Source organism: Xenopus laevis, chromosome 6L, assembly GCF_017654675.1.
Source record: "Xenopus laevis strain J_2021 chromosome 6L, Xenopus_laevis_v10.1, whole genome shotgun sequence".
NCBI lineage: Eukaryota > Metazoa > Chordata > Amphibia > Anura > Pipidae > Xenopus > Xenopus laevis.
In genome coordinates, this window is record NC_054381.1 from 52,568,308 (window position 1) to 52,595,808 (window position 27,501).

Below are 27,501 nucleotides of genomic sequence, written 5' to 3' on the forward strand. Positions count from 1 at the left end.
ATTATGTGCCACAAGGCCCTCATAACAGCACAAAAACCCCCCAAAACCATATATTTTTGGACACATTCTGATGAATCCAAAGGCGTCTTTCTACACCAAAACTGCATAGCTTTTCTAAACGTAGAGGTTTTTATGACATTTCTGAAAATAGCCTAACATTTTTCCGCATTTATCTCACACAATGTTTTACTTACAAAGAACAATCACCCTAAATATGGACGTCAGAGGTCTACTAAATAGTTTTATGCACAATATGCATAGATTTACCAAAGTATGTGATATGTACGGACTCCAAATGAAAAACGTGCATATGAATGTTCACTCTGATCAACTCAGCTGCTGATGACAGAGCCCCGAATGTGCATTATGTGCTGTAAGACCCCAAAACTGTTAAAAGACCCTCAGAAAACCATATATTTTTGGAAAGTACATATTCTGACAGATCAAACAAGGTAAAATCTGACAATCTGATGGCTGGAGGGATCCTGGAGCAGTGTGTCTGCAGAGTCTCGGCAAGCAGGAAGTGTGTGGGAGTCGCAGAAGAAGGTGGTAAGAAAAAGGAGGCAGGGCATCGCAGCGGATGCGCAATCTGCTGTGTCTGCTGCTTTTAGGTTGGCCCTGACATGTCGCAGGACTGACATGACAGCCCCCCAGCTTCGTTGCCCAGGGGGCTGTCAATGCTGCTAAATCTCTGCAGAGACGGCTAAAGTTGCCAATGTACGTGCTTGGCAATTAAAGGCCTTGCCTGCAAGTACGTATGGCGTACGTGCTTGGCAGCCATAGGGTTAAAACTGTTTTCTGTAGTGCAACAGTTTTGTATGATTTGACCACCTTAATTAAGGATATCATCTCAAGAGTTTATGAGCGGTCAGTTTCATGAAGTACAGCATAAATTTACAGTCTTGTCTGTGTGCGGGCATCTTAATTGCTTTCTGTTGCTTACAGTAAAAATAAAAATATTCCAATATAGAAGCCATTCTCTAATTTATGCACGCTAACATAAATCAAAAATTTCATAACAGTTTTTAATAAAGTAGGTCGTATTAACACATAAATACTCAATGCAGGATCATTTCTAGCAGCTTGCTACTGACACGGAATGTGAACAATATGTTGATGACATTTGAAATTAACTTACCAATATTTTGACAATGGCTCCCTGTACCAACAAATGAAATACATCTCCCCACATTTGACGTACATATAAGGCATGGAGAATTTTGGTCAGTAGATTCGAGTCGTAATGAAAACCAGGAACATACATTCTGTAGTAGGCAGTAAATATCCAAACTAGTATAATAGTGAAAATAAAGATGTTAATGTCAGTGTTTGTGCTATGGGGATTCTCAATCAGCATTATAAAAATCTCCAATACATACATACATACATTTTCTTTCTACATTTTCACAATTCTGTAACCTTTTCAGCTACCTATAAACCAAAGAAATCCAAAAGCTATTGATGATTATCTGTAACACCTGGAGCCTGCATGCCAGAAAATGCTAGTGTATATTACTGATAAAAGGACAGAAATTGTTACTATGCCATCACCACAACGATATATATATATATATATATATATATATATATATATATATATATATATATATATATATATATATATATATATTTATATTTATATATATATATATATATATATATATATATATATATTAATTAATAAATCTAAGTATTTGAAAGCTAATTTTAGTTATTTCTGAGATATTTACACTTTTAGACTGCACCAGGCTTTCAGCTCCACAGATCTCATTGAAGGTCTCACTGAAGTGTCAGCAATCATGTCTATTCAGTTAATCCTAGGATTTCTGAACAAAATGATGCAAAAAGCGTGGCACTGGCAGTCTAAAAAATGTAAACCACTCAGAAATGGCAATGAATTGAATTTCCAAGTAAACTGTAAAAGTGCTCAAAGAAGCACACCAGGCTTGCATCAAATAACTTTTGGGTTAGATCCCCTTTAGCAGACAATGCATCAAAAAAAGGCAGATCCAGTTACATAAAGTCTATTGTCACAAATAAAATAAAATACATACCAGCACGTCTTAATAATGATGTGTGATTTTCATTCACAAGTTTGTGAATCAACTCCATGCACACCTATACATTAAGGAGAAATTATGAAATACTATAGCATGCTTAACAGAGCCTAGGTTATAAGTAGGCATGCACCAAATCCAGAATTCTGCCTTTTTCAGCAGGATTCGGGCGAATCTTTCTGCCCGGCTGAACCAAATCCAGGGAGGGAAATCGCATGACAGTCACAAAACAAGGAAGTAAAAAATGTTTTCCCCTTCCCACCCCTAATTTGCATATGAAAATTAGGATTAGGTTCGGTATTCGGATGAATCTTTTGTAAAGGATTCGAGAGTTTGCCGAATCCAAAATAGTGGATTTGTTGCAATCCTAGTTATAAGGAACACAGTGGTATGTAGATTTTTACATTCATGAGGCGTTAAATCTCAGTATACTGTATAATGCAAAGTCTATGCATACAAATACTATAAAGAACACGTCTGCTGTGTGCAAAGAATTACAGTAGTAAACAGATGCAAACACATTACTTTAATCACTGTTAAACTGCAATATCAAGATGTATGGCTTCTGATTTACTCAAAAATTGATAATTTACATACACTTCATCTTCTATTCCAAACATTTACTTTGGTAGCAGTCATCATCTCATGGCTCAGGGCCCTCTTGATATATACACTGTCATTCTATAACTAGAAAAAAGATATTACCTCCTGGCATTTAAAGTGTGGCAGATTTTACAGTTGTATCTGTGTCAGTATGAATGTGGAAGGCTGAAATGACTTTAGGAAAATGAGAATGCACTGCTCCCATGACACCATTATCCTGGTGAAAAATGGTATATGGTTATTTATGAGAGTGCACAGACAGATCGGAAATTCTCCTTACTGAACAAATTGTCACCAGAAATGGCAATCTTCAGGATAAGAACTGAAAACTCACTGAACCCATTGGCTCAAATGGTACCTGCTGAAGAGCCTTCAAAATCAAGTTCAGGTTACCCACGGATAGGGATCTTTGCATAGTGGATATAGTTTAAAAAATGGCACACTGTTAGCAAGGTTTTGATTAATGGGCTTAAAAAGGAAATTTCTTACCTGGAAAATCTTGCAGGACAACTGGGGTTAAGTTTATCCTTTCCGGAGGCAGGGCAAACTGAAAGAACTTTCTCCAATCTCCTTCTACCTCCTGGCTCCACCTTTTCCTCCAGTTTTGTACCAGAGCCTGCTGGTGCTGACAGAGCCTAAGGGTAGAACTCCACGGGCGATAGCTTCCGTTCCGACGCGCTGAGATAAATCGCAGGCGTTACGTTGGATGCACTGAATCTAAGGTAGGTAATAGGATTTCGGACGTTGTCGCTGCGTGCATCTGTCACGACCTGACTCTCGGATGCGAACACTGAATGCTGGGTCTTCATCAGACATTCATGTCGTATGCACGAGCGACAACATCCGAGATTCCTATTACTTACCTTAGATTTGGCGCATCCGACGTGACGCCTGTGATTCATTTCAGCACGACGGAACGGAAGCTATCACACTTAAAAATCGCTTGTGGAGTTCTACCTTAACTGCCTAGCTAAACTATACTAAATGCCAAGCAGCAAAAAAAAAACGGCACCCCATAAGTAATGACAGTTCGGGCCTATGAGAAAAAGATTTTCCAGGTAAGAAATCTCCTTTTCTCAGTTGGCCCTACCTGTCAGTGCAGGACGACTGGGGAAGTCCCAAAGCCGTCCAAATGGGGGGGGGGACTATGGTGCAAACAAACCTGAACTATAAAAAAGACAGAAACTATACATGTGCCACTGCTGCTCATAGCACCTTTCTGCCGAAGGCAGCTTCTGAAGTGGCCGTAGCATCTTAACTGAAGGGCCCAGCACGGACTTTCCTAGTGGATTGAGCTTGAATTCAAAACGGAACTTTTTGGCCCATGGACTTGAGTATCGCTGAAACTATCCCTCTAGCAAATGAATAGGACAAAGAGGGCCTCTGACTGTCTGAATTCAGCTGTTCTGTGAATGTAATAATTTAATGCCCGTACAGTATCCAGTGTGTGCAGTTGCTGTTTTCTGGAATTCGCTGATTTAGGGCAAAATGACAGTAACACAATCTCCTCATTGAGGTGAAACTCCGAAGTGACCTTTGGTGGATGTGATGGAATTGTCCTAAGGACGACTTTATCCTGATGAAATATCGTCGAAGGTAGTTTCTGAGATAGAGCTGCTAGATCTGACACCCGCCTGGCCGAGCAGATAGCCAGAAGGAAGGCTTTTCAGGATAGAAATTTGATTTTGACAGAACCCAAGGGTTCGAATGTGGCCCGTTGTAGAGCCCTGAGTACCAGGTTTAGATTCCAGGAAGAGATCTGCACCTTCGAATGAGGAGGTGGTGAGACCTTTGTCTACTCCACTTTGTATGAAGTCTAGTATGTGTGAAGATGAAGGAAATTGCCAATATATGCCCTGTGCCCCGCTCCAGGAAATGAAGCAGTTCCATATTCTGTGTTATATTGCCAAGGTGGAATGTTTCCTTGCTGCTAGCAAGGTACGGATCATTCTGCCTTCCACAGCCTGGCTTCAATAGCCATGGCGTTAAATTTAGTCTGTGTATATGGTGGCTACTCCTTCCATTCTTATTTTGTGCAGTAGTTGAGGAATGATCAGAATGGGGGGAAATGAGTACGCTAGCCGGCTGTTCCATGGGCAATTTAAGGTGTCTACTCCGTCTGCCTTGGGATCGTGTGTCTTCAATAGGATTTGTCAGAGTTGTGTGTTGAATCGAAATGCCCTTACGTCTAGGCATGGCAGGCCCCATTTGTCTACTAGTTGTTGAAAGATTGCTGGCTTTAGGCGCCATTCTCCTTGGTCCAAAGTATTGCGACTTAGAAAGTTGGCTTCCCAGTTCTGTACTCCCGGAATTAATATTGCAGATATGAGGACTCTGTTGACTTCTGCCCAAGTCATAATCCAGGATACCTCTCGTAGGGCTGCGGACAATTTAGGTAAGCAACGGTGGTGCTGTTGTCGGATTGGATTCTGACACGCCTGTCTCCAGGTGGTCTTGCCAATTGCACAGGACATAGTAAACTGCCCTGAGTTTCAGAAAGTCTATGTGTAATTTGCTTTCTTGTTGTGACCATGTGCCTTGGCATACCGGGGGTGGACACATCGCTCCCCATCCTGTAAGACTGGCATCCGTCATGATCACGTCCTGGACTGGACATCCCCAGTCCCTGCCTTGTGTTAGATTGGGAAGGTGTGCCCAACATGTGAGACTGTGTATTGCTGTCTGTGAGAAATCGATTATTTGAGAGGCCGTGGTAATTTAGAATTCCACCTTCTAAGGAGCTCCCATTGAACAGGTTGCAAATGAGACCTTGCAAAGGGTACGCATTCTATACTGGAAGCCATCAGGCCGAGCAGTCTGAGAATGTTGTGTGCTGACGGTGGTTGCTGGTGTGCCGCTTGTTGTAGGGAGATTGACTTTGGTCTTGGCAGGAATTTTTTTTGATGTTTGTATTGGATGTGCATGCCCATAAATTCTAGGGACTGTGTTGGTAGCAAAATGCTTCTTGCATGGTTTACAGCCAGCTGTGGCGTTGTGGAGATAGCGGGCATTCTTCTGCATGGAATCTGGCAACCTCTTTGAGTCTGCCACGACCATGAGAGTCTAGGTATGGCATTACGTGGAACCCGTTTCCCTGACCTTGAGATTGTTGTCCTTAAAACCTAGAACAGGGGTAGCCAACCTTTTTTTTACCCGTGAGCTACATTCAGATGTGGGGAGTTGGGGAGCAACACAAGCATAAAAATGTTTATGGTGGTGCAAAATAAGTGCTGTAATTGGCCATTTGGTAGTCTCTATTTGGACTGCCAACCTATTAGGAGGCTTTGTTTGGCAAAATTTGCCTCCAAGCTTGGAATTCAAAAATAAGCACTTGCTTTGAGTCCACTGTGAGTAAAAGCCAAGGGGTTGGTTCACAAGCCACTGTTTGGGGATCCCTGACCTGATCAAAACTGTCTGTTACTGAAGGACCACAACCTGAGGAGATAGTTAATTTTATGGAATTTCTTTTAGGTTTCTTTTTCTGCGAAAGGCTTCTGTCTGAGATGATTTGAGTTCCAGACCAAATAGTTCCAATAGAACAGATCCAATGAATTTAGAGAAGTTAGTGTGTTCTTGGAAGCAGTGTGTCCTGGCCACTGCTGTTACCAGAGCACACTATGGGCTGAAAATGATGTTTCTAAACCTCTGCTGCATCACCTAGAATTGAAATCTATTTTGTTTTCCATTCTTAAAACATTTCCTCGGCTGATTTTTGCTGGCCCTGTGTAACATGGACTACGGCAGTTGTGATACTAAAGAGAGATTAGCAGAAGCCTGTAGTTGAGGCTGAGTGTGGTGACTGTGCTTTATAAAGTGCATGACTGGCTTTCACTATAGTACACTATAATATTGTGTAACCCATAGGACCCAACCATTCAGACATCTTCATTAATATGACATAAGAGTTTACCTGGGAGCAAACTAAAAAACTGGTGGAATAGCCACAGACTTTCTGTCTAAACAGAAAGACTGACAACTTATTCGAGGCCAAACTTGCATGCATTTAATTTCGCATTTTAGTGAATTTGCGTAGCATTGGCGAAACTACGCCTGGCGAAGTGCGGCGAAGCTGTCGTAACTTCGGATCTAAGGGAATTTGCCCCTTTAAAGGAGAATTCAATCCAAAAGTTAAAAAGCCCTCACCCCGCTACCCTTCATAGACCCCCCCCTTCCTCCCAGCCTAGCTGCTACCCTGGGCAAATGCCCCTAAGTCTTTACTTACCCCTCCATGCAGATTCTGTCCAGCGTAGTTCATGGGCACCATCTTCTTCTCTTCAGTAATCTTCGGAATGACGCCGGCGTATCGGCGCATGCGCAGTTGGAGCAACTTTCTGTTTTGCGTCAGCTGCACATGCGCCGAAACTCACGAAAATTCATTCCGAAGATTACCAAAGCGGCTGAAGATGGTGCCCATGAACTCCGCTGGACAGAATCTGCACCGAGGGGTAAATAAAAAGTTAGGGACATTTGCCCGAGTTAGCAGCTAGGCTGGGGGTCTATGTAGGATAGGGTTTTTTTAACTTTTGGGTTTAGTTCTTTAAATACAAAAGGAATGTGGAAGTAGTGTTTCATGCGGATTTATTGAAAATTTCTCCAAAATCTCTTGCCTATAGTTATACTATGTGTCCAGTGAGTTACAATGAGAGATTTATTTTATGTAGATTCAAAAACATGAAGAGTTTTACATTTATAATACAAAAAAGGTGAACATTACGATCATTGTATATAAACATCATGTATAGAACCACTCCTTTGAAAACACAGTTTAAACAAGATATTACCTTTTCATCTGTTTGGGATGGTACATGCTGGTACAAACAATTTGGTTTTGTGCATCCACGGAAAGTATTAAAAAAATATTTGCAGTACCAAATGGGCAATAAGGTCTTCGGTATAGGTTTATAATCCTGCAGAAAGTAATGCATTAAGAAATGTCAAAAACTAGTATCCAATTAAAAGAAAAAAATTATATATATATATATATATATATATATATATATATATATATATATATATATATATATATATATATATATATATATATATATATATATATATATATATATATATATATATATATATATATAGTGAATAAAATACCCCCTCTTGTAAATTATAACGATATTATAACTTACCTAGGTAACTTCTAATATCCTCATATTTTGCAACATGGGGTACTTAATATAAACACACACAACAAAGTCAATTTGCCCACACTCCTCTCCAACCGATTTATCTAGGTGCACGGCCAGTTAAGAATACATATATATAAGGACCATCTCTTGTATTCAATATCAAGTGATAGATATGATTTATAAACCCATAAAAATCAGAATGGGCGTGTATACACTATATGGGAGAAAGCATGGGAAAGCCTTCATGTACTTTCCAAGGGTATAATACCGTTGTTTTGTGGTCCCACCTATATACTATGCATAATACATTTCCCTGATTTTACGTTTTCCTGGATTTTACACCATTTTGTTTTTTGGTCCCCTGAAAAAACGTAAATGTAAAATGGAGGTTCTACTTTATGTTAGTCTTCTCTTTGTTGCTAAGCAGCCTTTACCCTCTACTCTTCTGGGAAGGCTTTCTACTAGATGCTCAAACATCATTGATAAGACTTACATTAGCAATCCAGTTCACACCATTACCGTTACTTAGTTTGGTTGAGGTCAGAGTTTTTTTGCAAGCTAGAAAAGCTCTTCCCCTCCCATCTCTTCCAACCACTTCTGTATAGACCTTACTTTAGTCATGGGGTTACTATGAAAATTACACAAAAAAGGGACTTCGACAACTGTTACCACTAGTATAAAGCATGTCAAGAATGTCATTGTTTGACAGTGGTATGTGTGTTGCTACATGATGAGCATGGCTTAAATAGCCAATTCCAATAGTGTCCACATACTTTTAGCCATATAGTGTATACGCAAGTTAGTTTGTCTTCAGTCATTATATAGTGTTCACAACCAAAGCCCTCAAAAGGTCATATTATAGAGATAAAACCATCTTAAACTAAGCTAGCATAGTTACAGGGTTATCTTTGATTGCAAAATATCGATATTGTTGGCAAAACAATTGGGTTTATTTAATATTAAATGTTTTCTAGTATGTTTAAAATATGGTGATCCAAATTATGTAAATTCTGACAACGCAGTTGTCCCTGTACTCTATACAGTATATGCCCTTTCAGACTGTCAAGGATTCCACTGCCAAGCAAAACACTATAAGAAGTACAAGTAATCCAATTGAAAACGATTATATTGTCTTGAACTGAACCAACTTGTATCCAGTGACTCTTGGCTACTAAAAATTAGATTGCTTTTTATGATGTCAGAGGCCAGTAGCATTTGAAAAGGGGACAGAAAGTAAGTTTAGGAGGAAATAGGAATACCAATATTTCTATCACCTGTCTGCAAGGATGGCCCTATAATAGCCAGCCTCTTCCTGCAAATAGTGTTTAAACGGGTAGCTCACCTTTAAAGAGATAATGACACCAGAAATGCGTTTGTTTTTTTTTACATCGATCATAACATTGTCTTGCATGCTATGTATAATTTTGCCCAATATTTGCCCAATGTTTTTACATTACATATTCAATTCCCCATGTTCCTTAAAAAGGGGGCTGACATTTTTCTGCTGCAGTAGTCCATTATTAGAAACTCTGACAGGTTCAGAAGGGACAGTCAGGTCAGAAAAATAGTCAGGGTTAGAAACTTTACGTAACAATTACTTACAAAAGCAGCCCTATCAGTGATAAACAATGAATCAACATGACCTATTAGTAACTGTTGATACATATGTTCTTGAAGAGTTGTTTTTTAGTGTCACTATCTCTTTAAGTTAACTTTTAGTATTTTATAGATCACCCTATTAGCAACTTTTACATTTCCAGCTTTGAGAGGAGGGTCACTGACCCCAGCAATCAAAAAATGATTGCTTTGTAAAACTACAATTTTACTTATGTGTGGTCAGTGGGGTAAAATTGTACCTTAGCAACCAGATTGTTACTGAAATTTCAAACTAGATAACTGCACAACAAAAATGCTAAATTATTAAAAAAACTACAAAATATAAAGATCAATTGCAGATTGTCACAGAATATGACTTAATATCAATGTCTATATTATACTAAAAGTTCATTTAAAAGTGCATTACCCCTTTATTTAGTCAGTACAAACCTTTGTTCAACAATAATTCTACTAATATGGCTTGTGGTGATTATATTTTTTCTGATTTCTTGAAATAAATAGAGCAAGAAAAGCCTAGGGCTAATATCACCTATTATAGTAAAATACTTTTCTCTTTGTAGATGATCAGAGACTTGTATTGTAATTTGTGAACCCACCCAACCATAAAAAGCCAAAAATATTACAGGAGACCTGTCACCCAGACAGCTGCATGATAAAAATCCTTTTTCAAATTAAACAAGAAACCCAATTGTTATTGTTATGGATCTATATGGATCAATATACAGCAGTTCCTTGTATTTAAGATATAATCCCGTTTATGCGTCATATGAAGACTTGAATTCAAGTTCAGTCAAAATCCAGCACTATTAAGAACAGTCAATTTGTAAGGATATCACCATATTATATGTAGTACTTATAGTACACTTAGGAAACTCCAGGTCCCATATGCGGCTAATTAGAACCGTATTCAATAAACAGTGGATTGGATTGCAAATTCAGAATGCCCATGTACTTGTATTATGACTATGTTGGTACTTATCGTTGAGTCGTCCATAATGGGATAACCACCGCATCCATCCATTTTACATCCAATTAGGTAACGAAACAGTGTACTGTTTATTAATGAGATCATTCGACCACTCCATGCAAGCTGCTCACTTTCGGGGTCAGGGTGAAGAAATAGGGGGGCCCCTTCCAAACCTGCAATTGCCGCACCTCGACAACCGCAGCTTTCTCCAAGTGAATAAATAAAAAGGAGCAGAGGAGTGAAGGGCTTTGAATGTTAGCAGAAGGATTTTTTATGCTATCCTTTGCTTAAAAGGCAGCCATGGTAAGGATTTTAATTGGAGTTGAACAGGTTCCCCAGGAGAGAGCAGGAGGATCCTAGTAGCAGAGATTAAGATTGATTGGAGGGGAGATGGGAGTCAAGAAAACCAGTTAGTAGCAGATTTCAATAGTCTAAACGGGATAGGATAAGGGCATGGATTAGTGTTTGGCTAGTATGTGTCAAAGAAAGGGTCTTTATTGAGGAGGCAGAAGTGGCAGGTTTTGGCAGTAGTATGAATATGATTAGAGAAGGAGAGAGATTGATATGGGAGTGCACAGCCCTAGCTTCATACTGGTCAGAGATTCTTGACACTCTAGTGAACAGTGAAAACCTGCTTTTTCGGTATAGGCCTCAATGATACCTTTACATTCCTGCAGGGACTTTTTGTTAAGGAATGTTAAAAATTGTCTATTTTTAGCAAGGAAGCTCATCACAAGGAAGTGGAAGGATGACCTACCTCCTTCCTCTGCACATTGGAGACAGGAGGTTAAAATACTATGTAACCTAGAGACCTTGGTATATAAAAAAAAAGAGGTAGCATTAAGAAATTTAATAAAATTTGAGATAAGTGGCTGGACTGGGTGCAGGACTAGGGAGTCTCTGATTTTTCTTGGTAATGGTGAACACTGATATGTACTTACTTTGATACTTCTGAAGTGAAATATTGTTTATATAACAGAATGTGCCTTTGGCTTTATTGTATAACCAAATATGATAATGTGATGATATGCTATGTAATTGCATGACTTGTATTATTGAGTTCAATAAACCATGCCTGAATCCAAAAAAAAAAAAAAAAAAAAAAGAGAGAGAGAGAGAGAAGGAGAGAGATTGATCAAAGATGACATTGGATGGGGTTGGTTCATCCAGGACAGTGGTCCCCAACCAGTAGCTCGCGAGCAACATGTTGCTCCCCAACCCCTTGGATGTTGCTCTCAGTGGCCTCAAAGCAGGTGCTTATTTTTTAATTCCTGGCTTGGAAGCAAGTTTTGGTTGCATGAAAACCAGATGTACTGCCAACCAGAACCTCCTGTAGGCTGCCAGTCCACATAGGGGCTACCAATAGCCAATCGCAGCCCTTATTTGGCACCATTTTTCATGCTTGTGTTGCTCCCCAACACTTTTTACATCTGAATGTTGCTCACGAGTGAAAAAGGTTGGGGACCCCTGATCCAGGAGATAGCTAGTAGACAGTTTGCTATCTGAGTCTGAATGTCAGTGGTTAGTGAAGGGGTGTCATTGGCATACAGGTGATATTTGAGACTAAATGAAGATATTAAGTCTCCTAAAGAGAGAGTGTACAAGGAGAACAACAGAGTGCCAATTACAGAACCCCCGAGGCACCCTCACACTAAGCTGAACCAGGGGAGTTGTTTGTTAGCAACATTAACAGAGAAGGAGCGGTCAGAAAAGTAGGAAGATAACCAGAATGCAGCTTGGCCTCTGATACCAAGTGATAGGAAAATTTGCAGTATCAAAAGCAGAAGACCAGGAGATTGAGAATGTCCTTTGGATTTAGCAGTCTGGAGATCATGTGCATAAGGCAGTCTCAGTTGAGCGCGCAGGTCTAAAGTCTGACTGCATCCAGAAGATGACGTTTCAGAAGTTTAGAGGTTAGCGGTAAGAGAGCTAGACAAACAAGATGGGTCCAGTGTAGCTTTTTTCAGAATGGGCTTGATACAGACCTGCTTGAGTAACAAGGGGAAAGTCCCAGAGGTTAGTGAGGAATTGAATATATGAATAAGTACTGGAGTAAGGACAGGAGCACACAGTTTTAGAAATGGCGATGTCATGGGATCAAGTGAGCAAGTTGTTGATGGAGAGGACAGGAGAAGTTTTGAGACTTCAGACTCGGTTATAAGGGCAGAAGAGTTGAAAAGAGAAAGGAGATTTAGGAAGGGTGAGAGCATCTGATGGGTGAGAAAATTGTTTGTGTATTGATTTTGCTTTTAAAAATGTCAGCAAAGTAGTGGGGGTTATGTTTATTTGTAGAGGAATGAGTATTGAGTTGAATATGTAAAATAAGTGTAAAACCAATTCGTATTTGGAGTGTTTGGTATATAGTGTGGAACCCAAACAGATTGCGCTACAGAGTGTGAACCAGAGATGCAGCCGTAGAAGCACAACCCTACTGTGGATGCGACATACACTGGGGAACCGGAACAACAGTAGCAGTTTGAAGAGATTGCACAGCCCAATATTAGAGGGCAGAGAATTTCATGACTGGATATATTACCCCATGACCTGTTTGTGATCCCTTGGAGGGGAGAGGAGAAGAGATTAGCATTTACAGCTATTAAGTTAGTCTGAAAACCGAGAAACACTCGCCAGCAATCGGATATTGACCTGAATATAAGACTTGGTATTTATACCCACGGACACTCTTTTTGAATTTTGGATTGGAGTTTTTTTGTTTTTCCATAGGAGCACTATTAGGACTTATAAGACAGATGCCAAGCTCATCCCACCATAACCAACTTCTCTCTCAATAGCGTTTTGATAGATTCATACCAGGGATGCACCAAATCCACTATTTTAGGATTTGGCCGAATCCCAAATCCTTCACAAAAGATTCAGATGAATACCGAACAGAATCCGAATTTGCAAATCAGGAAAACAAGGGGTGAACGTGTACTGCTAGCCGAGTTTACTTCCTTGCTTATGTGATGAAAAGTCACATGGTTTTTAGGATTTGGTTCGGCCAGGCACTTGGATTTGGCCAAATCTGAATCCTGCTGAAAAAGGCAGAGACCTGACCAAATACCGAACCGAATCCTGGATTCGGTGCATCCCCAATTCATAACATTTATAAGATACATACAAATAACAGTTGGGGATAAGATTTCCTTATATGCATTCCCTTGCTGCAATTATAATTTGAGATACTCACGTGAAAGGGATTATCTTGATTCCACTGTTCTTTCTGATCCAAAGTAAGCACATCCGTCATTACCATGTGTTTGCCTGAGTATCTGAAATCTAAGTAAAGATAAGGAAAGGTCTACTACATCACTTTAACCAAACACCTGCCAATAATGATCTAGAAAAGTGCAAGAATCATTGGTGGAAAACCATATATTTTTTTACAAACATGATGTCGATTGGCATGCCTTACTTGCTATGCTTAAATAAAAACAATTACCGGCCATACTTTTTGCTAGAGATTTATTATTCTATCCATAATAAGACATCATATTATGCAGACGCAGTCACACTGGATGGTGAAATGAGTCAGGCCATACAGATTGTGCTTGATTTGCACCCTTGTAAGTGTAATTTTATTTATGGGATAAATTCATGTTTACACTATGGGAGCATGTCCACTCTTTTTTGTTTGTTTTTTAGATGCTGTTTTGACATACTATTATTTGAGGTGGCTGCACCTGTCTTAACTACAGTATTGAGTGGCTTGTTTAAGATTCCCAACTTTTATAGGATTTACTATGTTCTTTACTTCTTTATATTGGGTATTATCCTATGAACTGGCTCACACACTATGTAAAAAACAAATATATTATATGTGACAATTATAATTAAGGTCCGAGTGTTAGAGAAATGGTGACAAAAGATTCATTTTAATGGTCAAAATTATTCAGCCACCACATGTCACATTGTAAGTAGGCAGCAGAGAAAGCACTATGCATAGCAATTAAGCAATAAGGAGAATGCATATCAAAGGAATTTAGGCGAATTTCAAGCGCTGAGTAAAGTTTTTGCATTGTGACGGAGACGTGTCAGAGAAATGATCCTCGTCACCTCTCAGTGGTGAAATAGATAGATAGATAGATGGTATAAATGCCCCTTTACATTAACTGGGACATACTCCCTTAATTTTTTATGGTCTGTACTGATGTAAGGCATTAATCCAGGTGCCAGAACCACTAGTTATTCATACAGCTTGAGGTTACAGCACTTTTTTAACTTTGGATGAAAGGCACACCTGACAGTTTGTTAAAGAATCAGTAACACTGCCTATTACAGGTCCTTGAGGAGACAGTAGGCCTGCTCCAGAATGCTCCCAGAGCACGTTCATGGTAAAATATATACAATTCCTGTTTTCAAACTCGCTCATGAGGACAAAGTCATCCAAAAGAGATTTGAGAAGTCCAGGTATGATAAAGTTGAATCGTTCCAAGGCTACTATGATGTTTTTTGAAAAGATGTATCCAACTCTATTACTTTTATGATCAGTGACACTTTAATTCTTTACGGTATGGTCTGTTTTTTGTCCGTTTTGTATTTAAAAAACACAAAATTGCAATAAAATTTACATTAAAAAAGTGTGCGTCTCAGGCCTAAATATTATTAAAGCAACATATCTGATGCAAATTAAACCAATAACAGATTATTAGAAGTAAAAATCTTGTTAAACAGAAGACTAGTTAGGGATACTGAAAAGGCAAAAACATTTTAAAAATAAAGCAATATAAATAGTAGAAGGCATGTGTGCCAAAATGTCTATTGTTGAATAGTCTCGGGGAATGAAAAGAAGACAATCGTGTACTGAATGGGCTCAAACTGTAAGAGACTTCATTTTAACTCTTTCAGAAAACTCATTTATGTTTGGCATGCCTAATATTATTGTCAGACAATTTAAGTTTAATGCCAGTTGCTGGCTGGGCAATGCTAGCATTACCATTCATCCAATGCAGAGGCCTATAGGTATGCGAGGTATCTCTTCTCCAACAACGGCTGTGGGAATGAGATGACCCTGGAGAGGCATCCTTGGACGAAGACTCTTCAAAACTCAGACTATAAAACACAAAGAAAACATTCTCCTTTTTAGCTTTTAAGTACTACCTGGAAATGATGCACTCCAGCAAATATTCAAGATCTTTTGAAGCAGCAATGGGTGTTGGAAATAATATTTTAACATATTGGATAACTACAGAGAGCAGGTCACTTTTGGTAAAAAGTGGAGTCTGTGGCTTTTATAGATTAGGGAGTTGGTGATATTGTTTTCTATGTTCCCTATTTAAGAGCATGTACAATATAAATGGCTTAGTTTCTGCATCTGTCTGAATGCTTTCAAGTCCAAGCCCTTTATGAAACGTAGGACACAATTTTTTTTTTGCTGAAAGTTACTGCAGTTTTCCCATTATCAGCTTATACATGGACACTCTCATAGCAATTTGTTGCTCTGCACATGTGAAAACTTAGAAAGACGAACAAGGGAAAGTTGTGCTCACCACCATTTTTTAAAACCATTAGGCGGGGGTGCAATGAGGCTGTGACCACAAAATACATATAGTCAAATACAAGAGTCCTCTGCACTCAACCCATTATCAATATATTTAAGACACCGACATTTTGTGCATACTGCTACTAAAAAATGCCTTACCCTTTAAACAAAACAGGGATTGTTTGTCCATATATTGCAATATATTTAAGCTGGCCAACTACGTCAAAGTCATCCCATATCTGGCCAGTCCTATGCTCAATTTTATCTGATTCATTAAGAATTCTATTGCTTCATTATAAATTTTACAAAGGGACTACGTTTTACCTGCAACTTACTTGCTGCTTTCAAAGTAAACCTCCATACTTGGCTGCCCTTTTATTAGACACCAGTGGGATCACCTGTCTATAGCTGGGAAGGGTGGGAGCTACAACATGGAGCTCAAGGAGTGACCAGCTCCATCCCTGTTTTGTTTAAAGGGTAAGGCATTTTTTAGTAGCAGTATGCACAAAATGTCGCTGTCTTAAATATATTGATAATGTGCAGAGGACTCTTGTATTTGACTAAAACTTAGAACGACAACAATAATTGAAACCAAGGGAGCTATGGAGGGCAGTCAGAATAAGAGGTAAGAAAGGAACATATTTTCATCTAAATCAAACTGAAAGAGTACACATTGCAAAAATGTCAGAGAAGCCAATAAACACTGGGCAGGAGATTTTAAACAGGAGGCCAGCCTCTTGCAAGACAATATGGTCAGGAGCACGAGGAAAGCCAGGATACGGTTTCGCAAGGCAGGAAAACAATATTTTGTAGAACCAGTGGTTGCTCAAATGCAGATAGTTTACACATTGTGAAGATAAATTTTTAATAGTTAACTATAGTATCTTAATTAGGGCTACTTTAAAACTTTCACCAACCTGCTTCCACTTTCAGATGAATTCTTTTCAGCATATTTTACCTGAAGAATGCATTGTAAATAAATATTAAATAAGAATTATTTGCAATCTCATTAAAAATTCACGGTCATAATTTTAATTGGGTGTATTTAAATAAACAATAACACAGAATATAATGTAATAGAAATGTCACACCTACAAACTGCGTGCATCCAACGCGACTATCGTATGCAAACGTCGCACGTTGTGTCTTCATCTGACAGTCGTGTCGGATGCATGCAGTTTGTAGGTGCAACATTCTCACATTATATTCGGCACATCCGTCTCGTCGCATGTGCTTCCTCTCAGCGCCTCAGATCTGAAGAAGGCACACTTTGTAGTTCAGTACTTAGTCTGAACTCAGTAACGTAACTAGAGCAGGGCGGGCCCTGGTGCGTGACGCGCAGCCGCCCCCCCCCCCGCATATGATTTTCAGGACGGATTACAGTGGCGCGCAAGCTGCCGGGGGCCCTGAGGGGGTGCGGGCCCTGGCCCGCTCGCACCCCCTGCTCCCCCGGTAGTTCCGCCACTGTCTGAACTGGTTTTTCACATGATTTGTTACATATTAATTCACAGTTAAAGGGGTTGTTCACCTTCCAAACACTTTATTCAGTTTGGTTGTTTTTCAGATTGTTCACCAGAAAGAAATAGTTTTTCATGACCTTCCATTTTTTAATATTTGAATATTTTTTAATAATTGAAGTTTAAATTTCCTTTCTCGGGTGTTTCAGCTCCGTAATCCATGTGCGGACTCTGAACTGTCACAATTTGCTACATTAGTTATTACATTTCTCTGGAACATCTGAGGAATATCAGCAACTATTGTATCAATTATAACAGCTGCCTTTAATGAAACTCAGGGATTCTGCTCAGCAGGGCCAAATATAAGAAAGATGTATCAACTAAATGTATCAATTTGTTGTTGGTGACAACTCCTTAACAGGTATACTATCTACCGCACTTACTTAATTCTAATCCCACAGTCTATCTACACTAGCTTTCCCATGTTGCTCTCCGACTCCCACTTGCCTACTTTAAATACCCCTCTGAACTCTTAGTCATTGTACTATTTGTCTAAAATAGCAGACAAATACAAAAATTATTCCACTTTAACTATACATTTTAACTATACATTAAACTTCCAAGATCCCACTGTCTTCTAAATTGTTCTCCCAGCTGTTAAAATCATCCCCATAAAGCATTGCCATTTCCTAGTTCACACTTCCTTTCCTCTGACTAATCTGTTGGGATGTACAAATTCAAGATCATCCTCCCTTTTCTTCTTCTTTACATTGGGCTTCCTTACTGTAAGGAAAATTAAAAATCACTTTTTATTCATCATAAATATTAAAAAGTAGGCATACAGACGAATTGATGCTCCGCCTTACGCGTTTCGCACCCACAGGCACTTATTCATAGGCATTACTGTTGTTACATTTGGTCACAAAATTTATACCCCAGGAAATCCCTCCCCAAACGTTAAAACCAATCACGTGTTGCCACCTCACATTTCTTTTCTTAAAGCAACATACATATCAAATTGGTCCTATTAGCAATGTTTTCTGCCTATACTCTGTTTCATCTCACAAACATTTTATTAGGATACCCATATTTAAACAAGTGTTTAAATGGCAATTACTGCCCCATTACATTGTATTTTCATTCCTAATATTATTACCAGTAGATATCACATTCTCTTATCTGCCCCATACAATTCTATACATCCACCTCATTGAAGACATTATTGGCCACATTATAATTTACGTAACGCATGTTACATCAAACTCGTAGTTCAAACCAAGTGGTAACCGAGTGTGCAAGTAAAAAATCCAAAAAAGTTCCCTTTTTGCTAACAGCCCTGCCAGATTACCCCCTCTACTACCCAGTCTTACTTTTTCTATTCCCTGTACAGAAAAATATGCTATATCCCTTACTGTAATGGCCATAGACGTTAAGATTTTTCTCTCCCAAACAACCAATTCTTGTATGATCTGACGAATCAATCAAATTATGGTGAGGTTAGTGGGAATCAAACGATTGTGCATCTAACTATTTTTCATCCAACATCAGTCAGAAAATCGGCCGGGTTAGAAAATTTTCATCGGTCACAGTGAAATCTATCTGCAATTGTTTGCAGAGCTAAGCAGGCAGCTACCCTCAGTTTTCCTAGCTTCAACTAGATAACATCGCTTGAAATGGTCTTTTTAGTTGACGGACAAATCGTACATTCAAACGATCGTTTCAAGATAAGCTTGGTCTTACAATAATGAAAAGATCTTTTAAAAATCCTAACGTCTATAGCCAGCTTTACCCAACTGATTGTCTTATTATACTGCATCTGTTCTCCACCCTAGGTGCTACCTATCCCAGCTAGGACCTGCTATAGTACATTTATAACATCAGGGCAAAGAATATTTTGTTACTTACACATCTTGGTGGTCAGCTACAGGAATTAATAGATTACCTCTCTATCTAGGTCAAGATGACCTCTGAACCCCTCAAAATCAGACTGTGCAGCATCATAAAAATCTTCACTGTTTTCCTCCAAAGAGTTAGGTATGATCAGTGGGTCATTTTTAACTTCTAGATCTGAAAAGCAAACAATTTTATTCAGTTATTTTTGCCAATTTCATACATACATCTATTTATCTACATACTGAAACATCTACACGCAGCCGTTTGGGTATTATTAATGTAAGCTTACTTGAAGAGGTGGTTCACCTTTACGTTAACTTTTAGTCTTCATTGATTTTTTTACAGTTTTTTTTTAACTTCGGACTCTTTCCGCATCTTAAAACCAAATGCTCTGTAAGGCTACACATTTATTGTTATTGCTACTTTTTATTATTTATTTTTCTATTCAGCCCCCCCCCTATTCATATTCCAGGCTCTTATTCAAATCAATGCCGGGTTGCCTAGGGTAATTTGGACCCTAGCAACCAGATTGCTAAACACTGAAAAACAGCAGAGCTGCTAAATAAGTCAAAAATCACAAATGATAAAGAATTAAAACCAATTGCAAATTGTCTCAGAATATCACTCTCTACATTATACTTAAGTTCATTTAACGGTGAACACCCACTTTCAGGTAATATATTTGACTGTATTAAAATAAGCTAGAAGTGTTTAACTCAGTTAAGGATAAAATGGCATAAACCAAATACTAAGGGCAATTCTGACAATTTACAGTCCAGCAGGATCATCCAACATAAAACCCATAAAAACATTAGGACATGAACTGATGGTAGTATATGGGGGGGCACTCAAAATAAAATTACTTTCTTTAAGTCAATTGGCTCAATGGTTTTTTTTCAGATTCTCATGGCAGTAAGCTCTTGTATCTTGGTGTAAGGGGAGCATGACCATTTATCACTAATAAACATGGCATGACTCGTGCTCTCATTCATTTGCATGTTGTTGATTCAATTGCACAAGTCTTGCATAATTGTATATAGCTTAAGGAGTTCAGTAAAGCTTCATATTTAGGGGGTTCTTTTTAAGTGTGTTATGTGATGCAGACACAGATTGCCACCTGTCTCCAAAGGGAGAATTGGAAATCAGGGAAAAAATATTTTCCAAGGTGCATATCTTAAAAACACCCCATCAAATATTATGTAAATGACAGAATATACATTTAAAATTACAAAACGATTATGCAACTAATCATGACAAAGTAATATGTGATTAAATCACAGTTTTCAATTTGTGATATTAAAACTCCATACATATAGTTATGGCATATGCTTGTGCTCAACAATATTAAATCAGTTGTTTCATGTGAAAGGGACAGAGAAATCCTGTGCAAGGATGCCAGGTAGCAATGACGTGCATTTGCTACCTGGCAGGAACAATTTGTCTAAGAAAACATGAATTGCACCTACTTATTGAACTCTGCAGTGTTTTAGTTTATGAGTCCTATGAACTTTTTGAAAGAACTGAAAATCAAAGATACAAAAATTACAGCGGAGAGTATCGCAACCAGTCCAATGTCCAGGGTAAAAGGGCTGTTTCACACAACAACTATTCAACAACCTATTGAACACCAACTTGCTTCCATACACTAGCAGATATAAGATGCTGACAGATTAAGTTTGCAGTTTATTTGGCAGTGTATGGGGCCCTCAGACTGGCTTTCCCGACTTCGACCAACTTTTGGCCAGATGTCGATAGGGCGGGTTTAAAAATCCCATCGGATCGAGGACTGCAACAGTTCCTTGATCCGACTGCCCTTATTCTCCTCCCTAGGGCACACAATCTGATCAGCCCAATATTGCCCATTTCAAGGTGGGCAACTCGGGGAGAGATCCACTCGCTTGGCAACCTTGATAACCGAGAAGATCTCCGTATGAATGGCCAGCTTCAGAAAAACTGCATCTGTTAGACATCATTGAAAACAGAACATTTACAAATGAAGCAGGAACCAAATACATATTAATAGGTTTTACATTGAAAACTATGTCTTCAGCTGTAATTTGTGCCTGATAAATGAACACAGCATACTAGAAAAAAACCTTAGGGTAATGACACAGGTCATTTTGGCCAGGTTGAGAGCTGTGTTATTAAGAGGGCGAAAAAATGCTTTGCCAAAGCTTCTCCGATTAATTTGCATGGCAGTTGCCTGTAAGTTCATTTGCAAGCACATTTCAGATAGTTGCCTTTAATAGCATAACGCCGAATTTTACTGCTGTAGACGTCAATTTTCAGCTACTTCAAATTTTGGTGCTTGAATCTCCCTGTATGTTACGACCATAGGATTGTAATTATTATATTAAGACCCAGACTAAGGCAGTAGGCAGGTTCACAATTTTTATGGCAAAGCGGGAAATTTTCACTCATCCCTATTTATAACTATATAATTACACTGACCAAGAATACAGCTCTACATGAAGATGTTTAGGTCCTTACCAGTCATTCCTTCTGCAAAATATGTACTTCTCTCTTCTACATTTTCCTCAGGACTGGCATCGTTTGTGCTGCAAGGTTATAAATATAACATTGTCTAGCTGAGAAAAGATATAAAATACTGCTACATTTATGTCTATGCATGTATGTATATTAGGTAACTTTAGACAAGCTCAACTATTTTTTCATATCATATAGTCCTTTCAATGGTGTAAAATTAGAATTAACATTTAAAAATGCAAATATTAAAGCAATATATTTTATATATTAAATGCACTATAGTAATATTAATGCCTACAGTTACCTGATTGATGAATGTATTTTATTTGTTAACTACTTAACAATTAAAGATTCAGTTTAAAAAAAATATATATATATTAGTAATAAGCCTGGAATGTAATTTAAAAAAATATATATTTCTCCTTCATTGTTATTGCAGCAGAATATCAAGGGCCTCAAAAATGTATGGACTATCATAGCCTAGTGGGCCAATCTTTTATTCTGCCATAATGGAATTGCAGCAAAGTAAAAAAAGAATGCAATGTACAATAGTGACACAGAACCACAAAGTGTACATCTGGACCACCTTCTGAGATCAGCCACATTTCTGGTGGACACAAAACCTGTACCATACATCCTGGCTCCAATTGGATACATATCCAGAACATGTCATGCTAAATGGCAAATCTGGACATACTACAGGTATGGGACCTGTTATCCAGGATGCTCGGGACCTGGGGTTTTCCGGATAACGGATCTTTCCGTAATTTGGGTCTTCATGCCTTAAGTCTACTAGAAATTCATTTAAACATGCAAACCAAATAGGCTGATTTTGCTTCCAATAAAGATTAATTATATCTTAGTTGGTATCAACTACAAGCTAGCGTTTTATTATTACAGAGAAAAAGGAAATCATTTTTAAAAATTTGGATTATTTGGATGAAATTGAGTCTATGGGAGATAGCCATTCCGTAATTCGGAGCTTTCTGGATATCGGGTTTCTGGATAAGGGGTCCTATACCTGTACTGGCATTCCCTGGGCGAGTCACCTAATAAAATCTAGACTACAAATGCATATAGTAAAGAAACTGTGCAAAAAATTATATATATCTAATCGGTATGCACTATATAAAAGCCTAAGACGTTATAAATCTAGAAAGTAACCACCCCTTTAACCACAGAACATGCATTTAGGAACATTTAAGAAATTACAATTGGCTTGAGGGTAGTCGACTAAATTCCAAAGCTGCACCTTTAAATAAGACTTTTGAAAGGATCAAAAAAATATCCTTATGCCATCCCCCTTTGGCACATCAGCAGAGCTCCCTATCTGATAAACCTAAGCTCTGTAAAGACCAAGGCTACATAAGTTCAAGCAAATTTTGCATTTGGAAGGTGTTCAAAATTCAATTTGTTCAAGTACCTTGAACATGCACCCAACAGGGGTCTTTTTCCTATTATTGGGGATCAAGTGCACTGTAAGTATAGTAACACTATTTTACCCACGATGAACACATTTGGACCCAAAACATCAGTTTTCAAAAACGTAGATTATACTTTCTAAAGGCATTTGATTTAGAGTATTGCACAATCAGGGTATTTTGTTTGCACCTACTTAAAAAATCAGGGGATGTACAAGTAAGGTTTCACTGTAGTTAAGTTCCATTTTACCCTGTTTTGTTCAACCAATATACAACGCATATACATTTCCCTGATTATACAACATTTTCTTCTGGTCCCCTGAAAAAAGTAAAATGGGGGTTCTACTGTACTTGCCTAATCATTAGTGCACGAAAACACATTTTCAGGGGAAAACTACATGAAAGCAGTTAATGTTTTAAGCATATTGGCCAGATATTAGCTCTGTGTGTTTTCAGGAGAAGTCATTTACAAATTTACAAGTAGGTGCTAGAAGTTAACTATAATGTAAGTAGAGAATGGGAGAGAGTAGAGAGTGGGAGCTTGCTTGTTTTTGGAACTAGTGAATTTCTTTAGTGTGCAAATATGTCTTATAGTTTGAATTAAGATATTTTCTGTGTGAGTGTTATTTTACATATATGTGACATATTGCACATTGTTAGTGTAAATAAAACCCCTAGAAACTAAAAAACTAATATGACTGACAGTTCAAACTGGCTACATCGTAGTATAGAGATTTCATAAACACCATGTAACTAACAACAAATACTCTCTATTTAATATATATATATATATATATATATATATATATATATATATATATATATATATATATATATATATATATATAGTAGCAATTTGTAACATTCCACAATTATGTAGAAAACCTCTATTGAATGCCTTAATGGGATTGTACAATGCACAATGTTATTTGTATTAACTTATGAGTTGTAAAAATCCCGATCGGGATTAATGTTTTTATGGGTGTGGCTTGTGAGGCTTTATTAACTGGTGTGGGGGGTTTGCATACCTTATGCTTCTGAGGAAGTGGGGGAATGCTTCCAAAAGAAATGCTTCCAAAATGGGATAATGTCACAGGAAAACATGTTTTTTTCAAAACGCATCAGTTAATAGTGCTGCTCCAGCAGACTTCTGCATTGGAATCCATTTTAAAAGGGTAAACAGATTTTTTTTATATTTAATTTTGAAATTTGCCATGGGGCTAGACATATTGTCAGTTTTCATGCCATGTGACTAGTACTCTGAGAAAACTTGTCACTCTTTACTGCTACACTGCAAGTTGGTGTGATATCACCCCTTCCTTCCCTCCCCAGCAGCCCATCAGCATCCTATAAGCAGAACAATGGGCAGCTAACCAGATTGCAGCCACCTGACGCCTCGGCTGAAGGATTTGTTTGCATTGCTAGCCCCACCTATTGGTAGACATGAGTATAGCAGCAAATCTTAATGCAAACACAACCTAGGGTTGTGGTATAATACAATGGGAAGGGCAGAAACAATAGCTGTCTCAAAACAGTTCCATCCTGAAGTGCTGGCTCCTTCTCAAAGCTCAGAATCAAGCACAATGCACTGAGATGGCTGCCTCCACACCAATATTACTGCTAAAAAAATTGATTTGTTGGCTTAACAATACAATTTTAAATGGTAGAGTGAATTATTTGAAATGTAAGCAGTATAATTTAGAAATAAAAAGTAAACAATAAAAACATTAAATAATCCCTTTAAGTTAATGATATGCAGATTTTGAAAAGACTATTTGCTGGCAAGAAATGACCCATTTTTAAGGTTATCATTATACAGGGTGGTTTTTTTTTACAAAATACCTTTTATTGATTTTTGCGCTCTCCTGTTCCTGCAGATTACGCATTAATGCACTCAGATCATTCTGTTTATTATTTTCACTGTTGTCAGCATTATAAGCTGGGCTTTTATAAGGTTCTTCAGGAATCCCAAAAAGATCTGGATCATCTGAAACAACATCTAGAAACAGCACATCATCTTCATATTCTTTCATCCCATCTGAACTTTTTCCGAATTCCATGAGCTTGCTTTTCTTTGGAGATTCAACCTGGGTCAAAGCCAATCCACTTGAATTTGAATCATCTAATGGGCCACCAGTATTATCAAGTTGTTTGGTGGTATGTTCCTCACTTAGACAGGTGTTATCATTTGCAGTTTTGTGCATACAATGAAAAAAGCTGAATTCTATCTCACCATTATTGTTTGCTTCATTACTGTCTAAACATTCATGTATTGGAGATACATGCTGTATACTCTTTAGCACAGTCTCTGACTGGAGGAAACTCTTATCAGGTTCCATGGAGCTGGCTCTGGAATAAACACTTGGTTCTGAGTTTTCAAAAGAACTGCTAAGGGCAATGTCATCAACTGTTTGTAAAAAAGGTTGAATTTCAGAAAAAGGGCAACTGGTAACATTTTCATCATCAAGAAGCGGTTGAGTAAGAATATTGATGGTACTTTCAATAATAGTTGAACTGCATGGCCAACAATCTAAATTTTCATAGCGGTTTTCTTCATCTAGTGAATGGACACTTTCAGTTACATTACATACCTCCTCAATTACAGTATTAGGTAGCTCAGGAGTTTCTGACTGAGGATGAGGCAAACCCTCATCATAAATAGCTTTGACAGCAAGAGGGTCATTTTTCGATATAAAATCCAACTTTAGTTTTTTACATATTCCTTCGCTGTCATCAATTGTGCTCTGCAATGGTTCTACTGCATTACTCTGAAATAAAGAATTTATATCACTGGGATAGGGGGTGAGAGACAATTCTGAGTCAAGTCCAAGTATATCTGTACTAAATAAAGTGGAAGCTCTTTTTCTTGGGAAAGCCCATACACATGTCCTTGCACAAGAACTTTTCCATTTGGTTTTCCCAGTAAACTGAATTGTTCTCTGACAGGAACAGGTTTTGCATTCTTCCGCACACTCATTTATATGATTATTATTTACAAAGTTAGCCTCTTCTTCTGTAAGTGAACAGTCTGAAAAGCCACCAACCACTGGCTCATTTACAGACATTCTAATAACTGCGGAACAATCTAAGTCAAGGGATTCCCTATCATTTCCTTCATACTTTGACACTACAAGTGGTAATTGTGTAGTCCTGCATTCTATCGGAGGCCAAGCATAACTTTCATTTTTGTTTTGACTTGGGCTTTGATCAAAAAGAGTTTCCTTCAAATTCAAATGTACAGAGTCACTTTTGTTATTGTTTATCTCCTCAATATTCTTTTCCAAAGCATTAGTGCAAGGATCTGATGATTCAGTGTTGACAGAATGATTACTACTACATTTTAAATCTTTCGTTTTCTGTTTGACAGACATTGCAGAGTCCCTTTGAATATGTTCATTAAAACATGTTGTAGAATTACTTGTTTTTTTTCCAAAGTCCCACTTTACCTTCAATATTCTTTTAATTTTCCTATTTGCCAAGCCATTTGTAATAGATTGCAGTTCCTTGGAATTATTACCTCCAATAGAAGAATCTGTACCGACAACTGAATTTACAGTGTAAACAGGAGATGGTAGTTGTTTTTGAGGATCAGGTTCTTCTACTGTTGCTGCAGGACATGTATTCTCATTTCTGGGACTGCTTACCCTCAGATTTGAGCAACGTATAAGCCTCTTCATGTTGCTGCAGTTACGTAATTTTACTACAGGATTTAGAAATGTTAAAGACTGGGAACAACCATATGAACATTTACTTTCTCTATTTTTTGCTTCGTCAAGCAATGGATTTCGCATGCACTTTATTCCATTTACCGTGTGTGCTTGATCTGTAACAGTGAAAGAACAGTTGTGTGTAGAACATAAAGCTTTCTGCTGTGTACGATCTTGTTTCGTCCCTTGCTCTGAAACACAACAATGGAATCCACAGAGTTTTGGCTGTCCTAGAAAACAAAAACAAATAAATTATTATCCAATTTTCATATTTAAAAGCAACAATGGTAAATATTTTCTATTGCATTAGACATTTTGCCCTTTGTTGTATGTGTATATATATATATATTTACATACACACAAAATCACATCTCTCACATGACTTATAAAAAAACAAAAACATTTATTGTTTTAGCTGTTACCAGCCTTTACCAAAGTTACAAAGTACAGTATGGAACCCCCATTAAAGCGATACTGACACGTTCCTATTAAAATCATAGGAACGCGTCAGTATAAAGTAAATGCTGCACCAGGAATCGTTTCGCTCAAAGCCCCCGCAAACCTGTGTTCATCTGACCCTCCGACACAGCTAAAGGTATAGGAACGGGTCAGTATCACGCATTTTCAATTATATCAGCAAAACATTTATTCAATTAATTGAGTGCTCATTGCAAA

General features: G+C 38.0%; 1 protein-coding gene across 3 annotated transcripts in view; it reads right to left on the reverse strand.

Moving 5' to 3' along the window:
• topaz1.L (testis and ovary specific PAZ domain containing 1 L homeolog) overlaps positions 1–27,501 on the reverse strand; it is a 57,984-nt gene that overhangs the window by 24,266 nt on the left and 6,217 nt on the right. For all 3 annotated transcript variants that reach the window (XM_018267482.2, XM_041566028.1, XM_018267481.2), the window contains exons 2-10: positions 24,962–27,056; positions 21,702–21,769; positions 19,261–19,385; positions 16,779–16,819; positions 15,316–15,431; positions 13,570–13,658; positions 7,442–7,567; positions 2,055–2,118; positions 1,139–1,290 (exon numbers count right to left, since the gene is read on the reverse strand). In XM_018267482.2, coding sequence (XP_018122971.1) covers positions 1,139–1,290; positions 2,055–2,118; positions 7,442–7,567; positions 13,570–13,658; positions 15,316–15,431; positions 16,779–16,819; positions 19,261–19,385; positions 21,702–21,769; positions 24,962–26,910 — 2,730 coding nt within the window. In that variant the 5' untranslated portion in view covers positions 26,911–27,056. The remainder of the gene's footprint in view (positions 1–1,138; positions 1,291–2,054; positions 2,119–7,441; positions 7,568–13,569; positions 13,659–15,315; positions 15,432–16,778; positions 16,820–19,260; positions 19,386–21,701; positions 21,770–24,961; positions 27,057–27,501) is intronic.